We start from the raw sequence: 18,028 nt of genomic DNA on the forward strand, positions 1-18,028 counted from the left end.
TGGCTCTGTTGGCGGCGCTTCTTCTCTGATTGGTGTTTTCTGACGTCCCGTCATAGTAGAGTGGCGACGTCGCTGGGTTGTCATGGCTATGGCTGGGGGAAGGGGGGAACCCCAGCAACCAAACGCGGATGGATATAAGTAGGCCTGCAATTCCTCCACCCCCCCCCCCAAACTCAGGGATACGAGTTATAACAAAAAAGCACTGAATTATTACTATGGTTCATCATCATCATGGTTATTTTTTTAGAGAAGCGCCTTCGCGTGCCCTTTCTGGCGATCACGGAGCTTTGCAGTACATTTCAGGAAAGGGCGGGCGGAGGACTATCCCGTCCACCGGCCTCCTCCCTCGGCGGCGGAGGGACACTGCGGGCTCGGTGCGTCCTTGGGCCCAGGTGTGTGGAGGGGAGAAGTGAGGCGGCGGCTGGGAAACAGGCGGCGGCTGGGAAACAGGCGGCAGCGGGGCGGGGCGGGGCGGGGCGGTGACGCAGCCTCGCGCGGCCCTGGGGCTGGGCTGGGCATGGAGGGCGCGTGGGGACGTTGGCCGGCCACGGCCCCTCTGGGGCCGCTGACATCGACGCCTAGGGAGCCGCCGCCGGAGCTCCCCCGAAGGGTGAGTGGAGCTGGGGAGCCGACGCCGTCCACGCCGGTGGAAGCCCGGGGCCGAGAGCGGGGGGGGGGGAGGCACCTCGTCGTTTCCAGCCTGCGGCGTCAGTGGGGCGGGGGGAGGGTTTCCGAGGCCGTTGAACGCGGCTCGGGCGGCAGCTGCCCGTGCAGAGGCGCGCTAGGAGGGCAGGGGCTCTGCGCGCCCCCCGAGGAGCGAGCCCCGTTCTCCGCCCAGCGCCACCTCTCCTGAGCCCGCACGTGCAGCAGGGTCCCGCATCCGAGCCCGCACAGAGCCAAGGGCCGCCGATTCCGACCCGTCGCTGCAGCACCCCGAGGCGAGCGCCTGGAGCTTGGGGGTTGCTTCGCGGGAGGCGCGCTTGAGGGGGTTTAAGGAGCAGCCGCCTTGGGCCCGGCAAGGCAGAGAGCGGGCCGTGCGACTCCCAGAGAAATGCAAATTGTACTCCTTAAGCACACTCAGAGTTAAAATTAAGTAGGCTTCTTAAGTTATACCTTGCATGTGCCATGTTTCAATCCTGGCACTAAACTTGACTCAAACACTGAGCTTAAAATTCTCAGGGATGAGGCCCTGGAAAACGCAGCATCGTGAGTTCACCGATCATCACTAGCTGGATTGGGTGAGCTTCACTCACCTGTTCCCTCCCCTCCCCCCGGTCCCCTGGGACTAGGGATAGATGAATCTGAATTTGGTTCGTCCCAATCTTTCAGATTGTTTTTTTTTTTTAAAAAAAAGGTTGGCATGTAAATTGTGTATTTTTGTATGCATATTTCCCAATATGTGCATTTTTCTATGCATTTTTGCCAAATATAGACTTTTTTGCAAGCTACTTTCCTAATACAATGTACTTTTGAACAGTATTTTGTGTGCACTTTCCCCTAATATCAACATTTTTGTGAACTTCATTAAAAAATTCAGAGAACTGTAAATTTTGAAGAATAACTGAGTTTGGGTTTGTGGATTGGTTCAAAAGTGCAAAATTAGGAAAGTTGGCATTAAAATGTGGACTGAACAAATTTCTCCCCCATCCCTACCTGGGACTCTGGGTCCTGCCCCTTGGGCTCCACCAAGAGTATCCGTGTTTTCAGCTGTCAAGTATGGAAGGCTATCGGGAATAGGAAGGGTTAGAAGACATTTTGTAGCTTATGAATCAGAGATAGTCTAACACATGTTCACAAATATCCTTGTTAAATACATATAATAAACAAGACATGTGTTGCTTTCAGATTTTAGAGCAGGGAGCCTCTTTTTCTGTCAAGGGCTGCGTTCCCTCATGGGTAATATGTTTGGGGTGGCATGTTGGGGTGGCCAAAACCAGTTATGGGCAGGGCCAGAGCCAAAAGTGGGTGAATCACCCCCTTTTCTTTCTCTTTCTGCCACCTCTTCTCTCTCTCCCTGTTTCTTCCCACACAATTGGCTGCCAAGGAAGGGACAGATCACTCTTGGCAGAGGTCTGCACTAACTGCACTTCAGCCAGGGAGCAAATGACCTCAGCTGGGTGTGGCCACAGCCGCCTGACATCATACAGCCTGTGGAGGACTGGGTGGGGAATCATCTGACCCTCCCACCCACTTTTGGTTCTGCACCCCTATTATGTCCATTATTTTTTGATGTTTTGCTTAATTTCAGATTTTTGTTTTTCAGACTGATTCATCGGTGTCCTTAAGTAGTGAAAGTTCAGGAGAAGACTGGCTCATAAAGGTTTGCTGTCCAGGAGCCCAGCATCGATACCGTAGACATGCCCAAATGAAAAAGGTAGATATTTCAATAAAGTAACTTCACCATAATGAAAGCTTGGTAAGAGGAATAACTGTATGAATGCTCTGTGGCACAGTGATTCTCAGGGTGCAACCTGAATATTTCGCTATTGACTTGATCCAGTAAAGGGTTATACATAACTTCTCAAATTCTGTCTCTATTTTTTTGGGGGGGGGGGTTGCCTAACAACATTGGCCAAATTTATGCATTGGGTATGCTCAACATATAGTGGGGATGCAGGTTTTGCTTGGCTCCATCCTGTTGTATATGTCTCCTGGATCCAGTTCAATTGTACCCATGCATGTATCAAACAAATTTGAGTTCTTGTACAAAAAAGGCAGTGGCAGGGTTTCATGTGATTGTGAAGCAGCCAAGGTTGTTCAAGGTCAAATGCACATACACAGGGCTGTAAGGGCCACGTGGTTTTAAGTTTTAACTGATTCTTCCTCTGTTTCCTCAAACCAACAGTGCTTCTAAAAGTAAGACTATAACCATATCTTAAGGTTATATCCAGGCTTTGTTCAAGAGATTTTGTTGGCTTGGAAGAGTACAAATGTCTTTCACCATCTCAGGACAACCAAGCATTGAGGAAAATAAGGAAAGTGGTGGAGAAGGAAAATTTTAATCAGAACAGCAGAAAATCGTGTTGTAAAATCTTAACATTTCTCTTTATCATACTGTATGCTTGTTAGCAGGTTTAAGGGCAATACCATTTAAATTATTACATTCAATTAAAGATGCTCAAAGATAGATCACTGCTTTTATAGCCAATCTATGGCAAGATAAGGTTCCATAGATTCGTTATAAAAGCAGTGATCTATCTTTGAGCATCTTTAATTGAATGTAATAATTTAAATGGTATTGCCCTTATGATTGCTCTAACACAATCTGTCACTGAAAAAAGTGTTAGAACCTGGTTTTCTCATGCTGTGCATAGTCACTGTTCCTGAAGAGCATTTCCTGTAATTGTCTGCAAAATCCACTGGACAAATATCTCATGATGCCATTTATCTCACTCCTCCTTTCTCATTTTTTGAGTCTTTGTTAAGGTGATTTTTCATCCATCTATTCTCTTTCATATCTAGTGGAAGAATTTTTCCCATTTTTAACCTGAGTTTGTATATATCTGCCAGTAAATCACAACCTCAGAAATTTACCCCATTTTTTGAGATATTATTTTAAATTGAATGTACACATCTGGACAACTTGTCGGGGATCCTTTAATGTAGATTCCTGCATTGAGCAGGGGGGTTGGACTCGATGGCCTTAGAGGCCCCTTCCAACTCTACTATTCTATGACTCTAAGACCTGCCCAACCACTTTGATTGCTTCTTCCACTGATTTCTTAGGAAAACAGTGTGTGAGTGTGTGTGGTTAGTTGGGGGTGGATAGATCTGTCAATCTCATTTTCACCAAGATTTTTGGATTTTTAAGGTCAAGCTTTTTCTGTTTTTTCCCCACAAACATTTGTGATGTAAAATGTACAGAATTTTGTACTTTTTTCATGTGTTTGCCCTAACGTATGCATTTTGTGGACATTTTAAATGTATGCATTTTTCTAATTGCTTTCCACACACATTTTTGTGAACATGTTTTATGCACACATTTCTCTAATATATTCATTTTGAGCACATTTTCCCCTAATATGCACATTTTCCCCAAGAGCTCTACATTGCAAAGCTCATAAAAGTATGGATTTTGGCAGACAAGTCTGTCTCTTCTAGTTTATATGCATGAGAGGAGCAAGTTGGTTAAATGTGTTTAAACAAACAAAGGAACAAACAAAAACTTGATGAATCAAATGTCTCACCCAACCTGTGAGTGTATGTGCGTTTCTGTGCATCTTTAGGGTGCCAATGAGACATACTCTCCAGTAAGCATGTGTAGAATTGAAGTCTTAGATATTTTTCTTATTTCACATTTATGCAGCGAATATCATCACAGCCTCCAAAGACTGGATTGTCAGAGTCTGCAGAATGGATGCCTATTACGTCTTACCAGGTATACAGGCCAAACATTTTCTTGAAGAGGTATAATAAAGTATATACATACTGTATAGCAGACATATTTAATGAATATTATAATGATATAATTGTAACATTGATGTTGATGAACAAGAGTCTTTCTCTATTAAGTTCTTCCTGTCATACATTTTTAAAAAGTTATTAGTATGTATGTCTCCTCAGTGCTCCTTCCAAAGATGTCCTGAATTAGAGGGCTTAATTCACTTAACTCTTCCCACTTACTACAGTAGTCCTCTGTGTCTTTGTTAGAAAGGCAGAATGGAGAGCAGGCATATAGTATTGTCTTTGGGCACCTGTCGGTGGAAAGGCAATCAATGCATTTTATAAATAACAAAATTAATGAAACAAACTCTGACATGCAAGCCAGATGAGAACAAGGAGCTGGAAACTATCTTTAGAAATGGTGTCCTTATCAATTTGTTATATATCCTATATCCCATTTTATGCCACGTGAAACAGGAATGAGTTAAAGTGAGTTTTCAGAAATGTGTTGTAGCTAAGGCTGAAGATAGACAATCATTTTATTCAGAACTGATGGCTTGGAAAATGGATTACAGTAGGTGGGTTGTATGTCATTCACTTTCAACTCTGATAAATAGGTTTTACAGGTTATGTATTGATTAAAAGATGTGCAATATCTGAGTTTGACCAGCAGTGATAGTGGGGTAAAGAAAAAGTGGGAAGCTATAATTTTCTCCACCCACTTTCAGCTTGCTTATCAACGATTTTTAAAAATATATTAATGTGTGTGTGTGGGGCGGGGGTGATGGTATAGGCTAGATGGGATCTCCCTCTCTGAGAAGGAGACCTGACCTCTGAACCCTCCTCCCATGCCCTGTGGAAACCTCCACAGCCCTTATCTCTCCAACCTTGGAGCTCTGATGTTGCTGAGGGAGGAAAGGAGGAAGACAGGGTAGTCCTGGGTTATTTAACTCAGAAAGAATATGATTATTTATTTATTACATTTTTATTATGCCTTTTTTCTTCCAAGGAACCGAAGGTGGCATACATAATCCTCCTCATCTCTATTTTATCCTCACAAAAACAACCCTGTGAGGTAGGTTGGGCTGAGAGTCTGTGACTGGCCCAAAGTTACCCAGTGAGCTTCTATGGGTGGGTGGGGACTAGAACCTCCCGACTCCCAGTCCAACACTTTTGCCACACTGGCTCTCTACAGAATTCTAGCTACAGAACTCAGATCCTAAGACTCCCCTATTTTATATTTAACCAAAAATTCATAAGGGAATCTATCCATCTCCTGAGAGACCTATAGACTCAGGAAGCAATTCAGTGCGGGAATACTTATCCAAGTATATGAGATTCTTTTTGGCTCCCTTTGTGACACTATTAAAATGAAATGTAAGAGATCATATGTAAATATTAGAAGAGAGAACATCAAACTTGAAATGACCCGGTATTACCACAATATTCATTTCCTATATATAACTGTGAAAAATAGGAGGAGAGACCACACACCACTCTTTATAGAAAAAGTACTGACCAGAATAAACTTCTCAGATATGATAGCACACACCCTAGATGTAGTAGAGAAAATAATCCATATGGTCAGTTCATAAGGATTAAGAGAAATTGTACAAAAGACTCAGATTACAAAAAGGAATACAATAATTTACATCATGTATGCCCACAGAGGAATGATGCAGAGAACTAGAAGGAGGGTAGATAACATTAATAGAAGCTCATTGTTACCTAAACATAGGAGATAACAGAATACTGACATCCAAAGTTACAAAGTTATATCACTAGAGTCAATTTTACCCAAATGTTTCTTAATGAAGACTGTTGAATCTCTTACATATGGCTTTAATTGTGTCACAAAGGGAGCCAAAAAGATTCTCACATACTTGGATAAGTGTTCTTTCTGAGTTAAATACCCAGGACTACCCAAGGACTATTCACTGATCCTCTTCCTTTCCTCCCTCCCTGACATCAGCGCTCCAAGGTCGGAGAGATAAGGGCCATGGAGGTGTTTCCACAGGGCACGGGAGGAGCGTTCAGAGGTCAGGTCTCCCTCTCGGAGGAGGAGATCGCATTTACCCTATGCAATCCCCCCCTCACAATAAGATGGCATCATTAGTACATTTAAAAAATAAGAAATCATTGATAAGCAAGCTGAAAGTGGGTGGAGAAAATTACAGCTTCCCATTTGTAGAACTCACTTAACTCATACATGCTTCCTTGTCAAATAAAAAGTATATCATCTATGTATCTACACCAAAATTTAATACTTTCATGAAATGGATTTTCAACGGAATATACATATAGCTCTTCAAAATGTCCAAAATACAGACATGCCAATTCTAGTGCCATTCGGGAGCCTGTAGAGCAGCGGTTCTCAACCTGTGGGTCGCGACCCCTTTGGGGGTCGAATGACCCTTTCACAGGGGTCGCCTAAGACCATCGGAAAAGGGCCCGCCCATGCCAAAGTAGCTCTGGGATCTCAGGCCCTCGCAGCCTCCTGCGCTTTGTCTAGGCCGGTGTAGGCCGAGAGCCTGGCCGTGAGGAGTGGCAGTGGATGGGCCCACCCTCCGACAGCCCAACGTTGCCCGGCACCTGAGTGAGCTGGCAGCGCCGGGTTGCGCTGGTTGGGCTAGCAAGCAGGTCCTGGCTCCCCTCTGCGAGCGCGCGCGCCGCAGGCCAGGGGGAGAAGAAATAGAGCGGGCCGGGATGAAGCGGTGGAAGGGGGGCGTTGAAGGCGAAGGAGGTAGGCGAGGCAGTGCCTGGATGCAGGAGAGGAGGCGGGCCGGCTCCCTCACCGCATGTGTTCGTGCCCGGGCGGCTGCGCCTGTTTACGTGGCTCCGGCGCGAGCGTCTGGCAAGGCGGTTCTGGCCCCTCGCTCCGGGTGCGACGCCTTCCATGTGGAAGGCTGTCCGCGTGGCGCGGCAAAGGAAGTTGGGCAGGCCGGGGAAGAGGGGCCGAAAGGTGCGGCCCGATGGAGGCCGAGGAAGGGAGAGAAAAGCCTACTCTAAGGTAAGGGACTCTCCCACGTGGGGCTTCCTCCTCCTCTGCCGCAGGGAGAGAGAGGGAGAGAGAGGGCTCGGATGAGGAAGTTGAGCAGGCCTATGGAAGCCGAGGAAGGGAGAGAAGCCTACTCTAAGGTAAGGGACTCTCTGCTAGGCTGTCCCGGGTGAGCTGGGCCCACTGAAACAAAAAGGGGGGGCTCCGCTCCCACCCCAACCTCCAAACCTGTGGGCCAAAGCCCGTCTTTGTCGGAGTTCAGAATGATGCAGTTCTCAATGGGGAGATTCCCAGCTGCTGTTGATTAGCTCAGGATTCTAATACTGAGCGCGCTTACTCACGAGTAAATCCTGTTGAACCCAATTGGGCTTCTGAGTAGACATGTATATAGGATTGCCTTGCTCGTCCATGGGAAACTCCTCGCATTCACCTGCAACGTTGCTGCTCTGCGGTTACCGTGGAGTGACCAGGGCGTGGGAGGGGAGGCAGTGGCTGGTTGAACAGTGTGTGTGTGTGTGTGTGTGTGTGTGTGAGGGAGGGAGGGAGGGAGGGAGGGAACGGCAGCAGCAGAACTGGTAATTTATGCTGTCGCCAATCACAATTCCAAAATAGCGACATTTCCCACCTTTTAAGGGAAATGCCCCTCTTGTTTGACCCCACACACACCTGACACGAGCAAGGCAATCCTATATACATATCTACTCAGAAGCCCAATTGGGTTCAACAGGATTTACTCACGTGTAAGCGCGCTCAGTATTAGAATCCCGAGCTGATCAACAGCAGCTGGGAATCTCCCCGTTGAGAACTGAGAAAAATAGAAAAGGCGTCTTTTCCCACCTCTCAAAGGCAAGGTCTACACGTGGAGCTTCGGGCCGTTTGCCTGCGTCTGGAGTGCGCCTTTGAATCGCCGTGTAGATCTGGTCCAAGTGAGGCCCGGGCCGAGCAACGTTTTGCTCGTGAGGCGGCGGGAGGGAGGAGAAATAATTGCAGAATCTGAGAAGGTGCTTCCAAACAGAGGGTCTGCTACCTGTACTAATCAGAACTGCACGCAGCTTCGGCTTTTGCTCACCTGCTCTGTTACTTACCGCGACCGCCTTCTCCGCCCCTCACAGAAATAAAGTTGATCCCAAGGGAGCCCCGCCCTCGTCGGGGGCTTCAGACAGCCTTAGGTGGCACCTTCCTGCTGCTTAGCCCCACTCATCTCTATCCCCCCACCCCTCCACCCCGTACGAGAAAGCCAGTACCACTAGAGCCAGGTCGGGTGTGGTGGCCGCCATGCTGGTGTGGTTTTTGTGATTAATCACTATGCTTTAATTATGTTCAATTTGTTACAATGAAAATAGATCCTGCATATCAGATATTTACATTACGATTCATAACAGTACCAAAATTACAGTTATGAAGTAGCAACGAAAATAATTTTATGGTTTGGGGTCACCACAACATGAGGAACTACATTAAAGGGTCACGGCATTAGAAAGGTTGAGAACCACTGCTGTAGAGGAAGGGCTCAAGGGTCCAAAATGTATCGGATTTTATAATAAATAATAGGGCTGTGCAAAGTGGGTCTTCTCCACCTTGAAAATCGAGCCAGAGCTCTGTTGAAGTCATTTTCTGCCCTGATTTTGGAGCGGCTCCCCTTATTCCGCCTTGTCGGATTACCTGGCGGAGAACCGCCCATTTTCTAATCTGCTCATCAATGGAAATTAATCAAATGCTTACAGCTTCCTCATTTTTAAAGATAAAGAGATAAAATGTGGTGTGGTGATAGCACTTAAGGATGGCTTTAGCCACGTCAAGTTTGAATCAGATCGGTTCATGCTTTGATCTTTAGGAATTTTTAAAATGGAAATTTAAAAGATGCTTACAACTGTGTAATTTTTAAAGATAAAAAGATGAAAATTGACATGGCGATAACTCTTAAGGAGGGCTTTAGGCCTGCCAAGTTTGTTTCAGATCCATTCATGCCTCACTTTTTTTAGGAATTTTTAAATTTCCCCTCTCAAACCATTATCCCCCTTAGACACGCACACACACACAAATCCACCCCTGCAAATTCATAGAGGGAGCTTTTACCCTTTACTTCGCTGATGCAAAGCTCCACTGCTGGTGGTGGAAGTTTCTAATTCAGCCTTCTCCACTCTGGTGCCCTCCAGATTGATTTGGTAACCCCTTCTTGCCTGCACTGGAAGCCCAGCCAGCCAACATGAGTAATAGTTTGACTGAAATAAAGAGCCTGTCTGTGCCTGACTCAAGTGTAGAAGCTTTCTCACTCACTATGCCAGCCAGCCCAGCAGCACTTTTACACTGTGGAAATGTGAATGACTGTGGAAATGTGGAAGAGTACGCACTCCCTTTCCCCTTCCCCAGCCAGAATCAGCAGCCAGTTAGTGTTTCCCACTCCCCTGAACACTGCGATTGGAGAACATGGTCACGGACAGTGCTGTGGCAATTCCTAACTGGTTAGCCACAGATGTCAATATCAAAGCTACCCCTCACCCCACTCAGTGTCTTCCAAATATGAAGATATTCAATTCAGACACACACACACAGAGCAGGATAATTTCAGAGACTTTAGAAGCTCCGATTGGGCAGTCTCCACTATGATAGTAATCTATGGGTTTGGAAGCAGCCAATCTCCGCTCTGGAAGATCAAATGCTCCATGGATGTTCACGGTTACCAGATAATTCCGGGGCGGAGTGCATAGCCCTAATAAATAACATCAATAAATAAGCTCGGAGGATGGCAACAAAGGAGAGGGTCTTATCAGTGGTGGCCCCCCAATTATGGAACAATCTCCCTGACAAGGCTCACCTGGCGCCAATATTGCTATCTTTTCATTGCCAGTTCAAGACTTTTCTCATCTCCCAGGCATTTAACAGCATATGCTGAGTTTTTTAACTGACCCCAGGATAGTTGTATTAATGGATATTGGCTGTTTTTATGCTTTCTATGCTTTTACATTTTGTATATTTGTTTTTAATGTTTACTGTTTTAATCTTTGTAAACCGCACAGAGAGCTTTGGCTCTGGGGCAGTATATAAATGTAATAAATAATAATAATAATTTGTTCTACTCCTTTGTCTTTGGCTTTTTTTGTCATAATAGTCCTTGGGTGTGCTAAAAATGAGGGGAATGCTGTTCCTTTCTCTCATGCCAGATGCTTTATCTTCAGAGCTCTTCAGAAGGGCATTCATCAGCCGTGGCTCTCAGAACAATTTACATAATAAAACATAAAAATGCAATAAAATTCAAAAATCAATAGGCAATATAAATCAAACGAACAAACTGTAAAGGAGCACGCACCAGCAAAAGCCGGCCCTTGGACTGGATTTAGCACAGATCCCCAGAACAAACGCTCACAGCTCACAATTTTGAGGTTTAAGACCATTTATTTCAGGAAAGGGGTAGGTTACATGGGATTAGCAACTAAAACTATTAAAACATGCATATATAAGAACCCAGAAAAAGCAAGCCTAAAACTACAGTTCATACATCACCCAGCCATGGAGTCAGCCAGCCGCGCCAAACTCCCCCCACAAAGTATATTTTATAGTTTCTTTTCTTCCACTCCTTCCCCCTGTTAGGCCCTCTGAGGAGTTGCTGGGGATGGACTCAGAGGAGGAGGAAACAGAACCTGTACAGGCAGAGGCTAGTGTCACGGCTGCTGAACTGGTGCCAGCTGGGAGTGGGGCCAACTCAGAGAATGAAGGGGAAGCAGAGCCAAGTACCAGTGTGCCGGTGATTAAACCAGCAGGGAGCTTGGCCAATTCAGAAGACACAGAGGGAGAAACAACAAACTTACCTGCACAGTTGTTTAGACATCATAGGGCGGAAAAGGAGGCCCGGCGCAGATCTCTGCGTATTTATACTAGACGCCAACTCAATAGGGAACACCTGTAGCTGCCAGGGAGGGGTATTTAGAGAGCTGGGAAGCAACAAGAACTTGCCAGAGATTAACTGAGCATCCTGGCGAAAGCTCTTGCTTCCTGTTTCGGCTTGTGTTGACCTTGTATCCTGATTGAACTTTGGACCGGCTTGGAATTCGTGACCTGCTCCTATCCCTGGACCTCTGGATTGCTTTTTGGACTCTCTCTACCTCTCGTAAGCCCTTGACTTTTGGAACTGAACTGGACTTTGCTTATGTTTAAAACGTCTTATACTCTGACGTTAAAGAGTGAACTGTGTTATTTCATAGCACAGATAAAGACAAATTCCAGCGTGTGTTGCTGAGTTTGTGGCTGAATTCTTGGAGTTTGTCTGGGCACGCTGCCCACGTCTGTATCTCCGTTCAATTAGCTGGTCTATTGGCAGCTTTCCCGGACACCCCCCTTCCTTTGGCTTTTCATATGTAGATCTTTCACACCTCCGCTTGAGATGTTAATGTCTCTCAAGGCCAAGCGGACATGCCTCAGGCGGTTCCTGGTTGCACCTTTCTCCCCCATGCAGCTGGGCCGCTTATCTCCCTTTTCCTGTGAACCATAATAATAAAATTAACACGTTAAAAGACAGACCAGCCCCAGTACCATTCACCCATCCCTTACACCTCCCCCCTTAAGATGGAATTTCTAGAAAATTCCATCCTACCCATACCTTGTTTTAATTTATTACACATTGACCCCTGTACTTTATTCTCTCTTTTGTGCCCACGCAGGGGCAGGGGTTTATCCTCTGGACTCCCACTCCCCCCCTCTCGGTTGAAGCTCCGAGACAGTCCATCCGCCACTACATTCTCTTTGCCTTTTATATGGGAAATGGTAAAATCAAAATCCTGTAGGACCAGGCTCCACCGTAGTAGCTTCTGGTTGGTGTTTTATACCCGGGCCAGCCCGCAGAGCTGGGAGTGATCGGTTTGAATCTGAAACGGGCGCCCCCACAGGTATGGGCGTAGTTTTCCCACTGCCCATACTATAGCCAGGCATTCTTTTTCAATGGTAGCCAGGGCTCTTTCTCAAGGCAAAAGCTTTTTACTAATGAATGCCACGGGCTGTAGCTGCCCCCCCCCTTGCCTTCCTGTAACAGTACCGCTCCTAAACCCGCCTCCGAGGCGTCCGTTTGAACCACGAACGGCCGATCGAAATCGGGGCCCGTTTCAGCTTTCCCTTTAACCCCTCAAACGCCCGCTGACACGCTTCCGTCCATTTCACCCGTATCGGCTGTATTTTTCGGCATAGCTCGGTCAAGGGGGCGACTAGCTGGCTAAAATTTAGGACAAACCTCCGATAGTACCCTGCCAGTCCCAAAAAGGATTGGACCTGTTTCTTAGTCTGGGGAACGGGCCATTGTTGGATTGCCTCTACTTTGGCCTCCATAGGTTTTAACGCTTCCTGCCCCACTCTATGGCCCAGATATGTCACCTCCCCCCTCCCGAACTGGCACTTGGAGGCCTTCACAGTTAACCCGGCTTCCTGTAGCCGGCTTAACACTTGGGATAAATGCAATAAGTGCTGCTCCCACGTGTCACTAAACACTGCCACGTCATCCAGGTAAACACATGAAAAAGCCCCCATCCCCTCCAGAACCCGGTCCATAAGTTTTTGAAAGCCCCCCGGTGCATTCGAGAGCCCGAACGGAAGTACCGTAAACTGGTAGTGCCCCCTGGGAGTAGAGAAGGCGGACTTCACAGCCGCGTCCTCATCTAGGGGCACCTGCCAATACCCCTTGGTCAAATCAAGCGTGGAGATGAATTTGGCTTTCCCAAGAGTTTCTATCAGGTCGTCCGTGCGGGGCATGGGGTAAGCCGCCACCATGGAGACACTGTTTAATTTCCGGAAGTCCACGCAAAAACGGACCGAACCGTCCTTTTTAGCCACGAGCACGAGAGGTGAAGACCATGGGCTTTGGCTTTTCTTAATTACTCCCTTGGCCAGCATTTCCTCAATTTCCCTGTTCACTATCTCTAACTGCTTCCCATTCAGCCGATGAGGTGGGGACTGAATTGGCGGATGCTTCCCGGTGTCAATGGAATGCGTGGTCAGCGACGTCCTCCCTGGCAACCCCGAAAACAAATCCTCAAACTTTCCCAAACACCGCTTCAACTGCTTCTTCTGCTGGGGGTCAGTTCCTCCGGAACCTGAACATCTGCTAGCCCCTCCTTTCCCCAGTAGTTAGCCAAGACGTCTAACCCGGCCTCTTCATCTAGGGGGTCCCCCCTCCCCACTTGGCACACCCGCACCCCTCGCTCGAGGAACGGTTTCATCATGTGGGGGTCGGGGCGGTCGGGGTCCCTTAGCAAATAGTTAACCTCATTTAGCTTCTTTTCTACCACCAAGGGGCCCTCCCACCTAACCGCCAGCTTTTCCGGCTTCAGCGGTTTCAACACCAACACCTTGTCCCCTTCCTGGAATACCCGTTGCTTGGCCATTCTGTCATACCATCTCTTCTGGGTTTGCTGAGCCTGAGCCAGATTCTCTTGGGCTGCCTCCCCCACTTCCCGCAATAAATTTTGTAAGTTTTGCATATAAGCCACCACTGAGACTGGAGTAGGAGCGGTCCATCCTTCCCAACCCTCCCATAATAATTTTAAAGGGCCTCTTAGTTCCCGCCCGAAGACCAATTCGTTGGCTGAGAACCCCAAGCTATCACTTTTAGCATCCCGTGCCTCAAAGAGAAGGTAGGGTAGGGCCTGATCCCAATCCGTTGCATGTTTGGTGGCGTACGCTTTTAACATCCTCCCCAAAGTCTGGTTAAAATGTTCCACCAGCCCATTCCCCTCATGATGGTAGGCTGCGGAGGTGCACTGTTGCACCCCGGCTAGTTTCCATATCTCTTTCAGCAACTGAGACATAAACCCTCCTCCCAAATCATGTACCAAGACCTTGGGGACCCCCACTTGGGTAAAAATCATCATCATGGCTTTCGCCAATTGTGGGGCGGAAATAACTGCAAGGGGTACCGCTTCCACATACCAGGTAGCGTAGTCTACCAACGTCAAAATGTATTTTTTCCCTGACCGGGTAGCTGGGCTAAAGGGCCCCAATATATCTACCCCCATCTTCTCAAACGGGACCTCGGTAATGGGCGATGGCCGAAGGGGGGCTTTTGGATGATCTTTAGGAAACCCGACCCGCTGGCAGGTGTCACACGAAGAACAAAAATCCTGCACCTCTTGAGCGACTCCGGGCCAGTAAAAGTCCCGGCTCACTCGTTCCAGCGTTCGGCGAATTCCCAAATGCAACTCATCCCCACAGCAACTCATGGGCTGCTTCCAACACCTTCCCCCGGGAGGATTGGGGCACCACCAGCTGTTTCCTTTCTACCCTCCCACCCCCTTTGGGCGAGAACTGTCTATAAAGCCTGCCTCATTCCCAAGTGAACACAGCCATCCCCACCTTCTCCCTTCCCTCCGCCGGGCCACCTGCCGCCGCCCGACACTCCTGCAGAGTGGGATCCTGCTGTAACTCCTGGCGAAACTCCGGCGTGTCCAATCCTTCAGGGTCGGGGTTCCTGCTTTCCCCTCCCCCCATGGAAGATTCGGTACGGGAAGGTTCCGTTAAAGGGCCCGCTAGATCTCCCCCCCAAGCTCGTCCTTTTGTTGGGCTGCCTTCCTCCGGGTCGTCACCGCGAGCTGGGTAACTTTAAAACATAAGTCGTTACCCAGAAGGAAGGCCGGCCCTTCCGTATGCGTGAGGATAACTATCTTCCCCTTCCACTCCCGGTACTCAATGTTCACTCGAGCCAGTGGTGCCTCGAACGGAGGCGCCCCATACGGGGTCACGGTTACGGTTCGACCCACAAGTTTTTGCCCTGGCTTGAGCAGACCTACATGGGCACTGCTAAGGTCCGCGCTGGTATCTCTTTGAGCCTGAACCAGCCTCCCATCGACCACCACGCACTCAGAATTTCCTGCGACTCCACTGGAGCTGGGCCGGGGTCACCAACCGCATGGAGACAGCCGTCGCGGAGCTGGGGTTCCCGGGATTCGCCGTTGCTTGCGCCACTCCGGCCGGTTCGGTGCGCATGTACTCCCACTCCAGGTCAGCCACTTCCCCTTCGCTGTCGTCGCTCCAGTTGGGCACCGGGGATGCCGGTGCCGGTGGGGCTGCCGCCGCCCGGACAATCGGTCGAGAAACTGGGCCGCCACTTCCTCCTGCCTGCTTGGCCGCCAGCTTGGGACATTCTCTCTTCAGGTGCCCCGGTTCCTTGCAGTAGAAGCACCCCCCACTCGCTTGGGGTCCGGTCGCCGCCGCGCCACTCCCTTTCTCCCGGCGCTCCTTTCCAGGCCAAGCCGCTTTCTTCTTGCCGACACTCCTCCGGGACATCTCTCCTGGCCCTTCTACATAGGCCGTGGGGTCCCTCCGGCTCCCTTCCTCTCGAACGCCTGTAGACGGTCTGCCATCTTCGTGGCTTCCATCAGGGTGGAGGGGTTCTTCTCTCCCACCCAAGCATTGTATTTTTCGGGGAACTGTCTATAGAGTTGTTCCTTGGCCACCAGATCTTTGACTCCTTTCAAGTCTTTAACCCTCTCTGCATCCATCCAAGCCTCCATAGCCATCATCATCCGAGTAGCGAAAGCAGCGAATGTTTCCTTGGGGTTTCTGGTCAGTTGCCGAAACTTTTGCCGGCAATGTTCTGCCGTGAGGGCAAACTGTTCTTTGGCTATAGCCTTGAAATGCGTATAGTTGTGGCGCAACTCCCGAGGGATGGTGGCTATCATTTCTCTCAAAGTCCCAGTAACTTGCGGCATCCTCTGGTTCTCCAAGACTCCCAGCTCATCGCACGTATCTTCGAAAAGTGCCAGAAAGGCTCCCACATTGTCTCCCTCATGGTACATCGGGAAGGCCCATCGGTCGAACCGCTGCCCTGGCGCTCCCCCTCTCTCCCTCTCCACAATCCTCAGGTGGCGGGACATCAGCTCCAAGCATTCAGTATACATGCGCTGCACCTTCCTTTCCTCGCTCTCCCCTTCGGCCCTCACGCCCAGGCCGTTTCCGTCCGTCATTCCCTGTGGACGAGGGGTCTGTAGCAGCGGTGTTCCCGGCGGGTTCGGGGCCTGCACGCTCGAGGTGTCTCCTTCCATCATCACCGTGGGAAATGAAATCTTCGGTCGGACCTCGAACCATGCCCTCTCCCGCTCCTCGCCCAGCATCCACAGCTGCGCAGTATGTCGTCTCCGGGCCCTCTCCTCGGAGCCGGGTGTCCCTTGCATCCCCCACTCAGCAGTGGCCGGACTGGACCCCCTTTCCGCTCCCTCCTGAGAGGTCGCCCCCAACAACTCTACTCCTGGAGCTGCCGCTCCCCGATTCTGAGACATCCTTGGCTGGCCTATTCGACCTTGCTTGATCTGGGTTCAAAGTTATACTTCGTCACTCTCCCTTTTCCTACCAACGCTTCGTTCCTCCGGATCTGTGTCGAATCCCAGTGCTGCCCACCATGTAAAGGAGCACGCACCAGCAAAAGCCGGCCCTTGGACTGGATTTAGCACAGATCCCCAGAACAAACGCTCACAGCTCACAATTTTGAGGTTTAAGACCATGGGGTAGGTTACATGGGATTAGCAACTAAAACTATTAAAACATGCATATATAAGAACTCAGAAAAAGCAAGCCTAAAAACTACAGTTCATACATCATCCAGCCATGGAGTCAGCCAGCCGTGCCGAACTCCCCCCACAAAATATATTTTATAGTTTCTTTTCTTCCACTCCTTCCCCCCTCCCTTTGGCTTTTCATACGTAGATCTTTCACACCTCCGCCTGAGATGTTAATGTCTCTCAAGGCCAAGCGGACATGCCTCAGGCGGTTCCTGGTTGCACCATTCTCCCCCATGCAGTTGGGCCGCTTATCTCCCTTTTCCTGTGAACCATAATAATAAAATTAACACGTTAAAAGACAGACCAGCCCCAGTACCATTCACCCATCCCTTACACAAACAATCCTAGCAAAACTGGGAGGAACTGGAGATGCGGTTGTTTAGTCACTTACAGTTGTTTAATTCTTATTGTGATAGTTACATGTAAGCAAAGCTAATTTATTTTCTCAGTGTATTTTCAAGGTGGTGTGATATGTTTCTCTTGTAACTAGTCTTGTTTATTACTTAATTTATCACAGCCATTCAAGGAATTGAGAATTTTTAGGAAGCACTAAATTTGGAAAAATATTATTTGTAGTCACATATTTCAGGGTTAGGCAACTTTTTAGACATTTGGGCAATTTAAGAAAGTCTCCTGGGCACCATCACAAAATGGCTGCCATGGGCTGCATGGCTAGACTCAAAGGACAAATAACCAGCTTAAAAGACTAGGTACAAGGCAGAGGTGGGGTCTGAACCCCAGCACACTAAACAACTCTTTTGAACGCATAGCTGGTAAGAAAATGTCGAAGCGCTCTGGGCGGTTCACAAAAATGAAAACCATGAAAAGCATAATAAAACGACCAACAGTAAAAACACAAATACAAAATACAATATAAAAAAGCACAACCAGGATAAAATCACACAGCAAAAATTAATATAGATTAAAATACGGAATTAAAACAGATGGAACTGAGAACTGATATCATCATACTTGTTATGACATAAGTACTGGTATAGTTCCGTTCTGCTGTGCAGCATCTAAAAGCTTACTGCCCATTCTATTCAGTTGCTTCATAGCCTACGAGAGACTCGACACTTTAATTGTGAGCTACTAGAAAGCCTGGATTGGTTAG

The 18,028-nt window shown here is 48.3% G+C and overlaps 1 protein-coding gene across 1 annotated transcript in view; it reads left to right on the forward strand.

Annotated features, from left to right (window-relative positions):
- The first annotated feature begins 531 nt into the window (after positions 1-531).
- The window catches only part of FAM228B (family with sequence similarity 228 member B), a 63,469-nt gene continuing 45,972 nt past the window's right edge, over positions 532-18,028 (forward strand). Inside the window, exons 1-3 of the mRNA XM_063115905.1 lie at positions 532-610; positions 2,264-2,374; positions 4,307-4,378. Coding sequence (XP_062971975.1) covers positions 2,366-2,374; positions 4,307-4,378 — 81 coding nt within the window. The 5' untranslated portion in view covers positions 532-610; positions 2,264-2,365. The remainder of the gene's footprint in view (positions 611-2,263; positions 2,375-4,306; positions 4,379-18,028) is intronic.

Source organism: Elgaria multicarinata, chromosome 2 (genome assembly GCF_023053635.1).
Source record: "Elgaria multicarinata webbii isolate HBS135686 ecotype San Diego chromosome 2, rElgMul1.1.pri, whole genome shotgun sequence".
Lineage (NCBI taxonomy): Eukaryota > Metazoa > Chordata > Lepidosauria > Squamata > Anguidae > Elgaria > Elgaria multicarinata.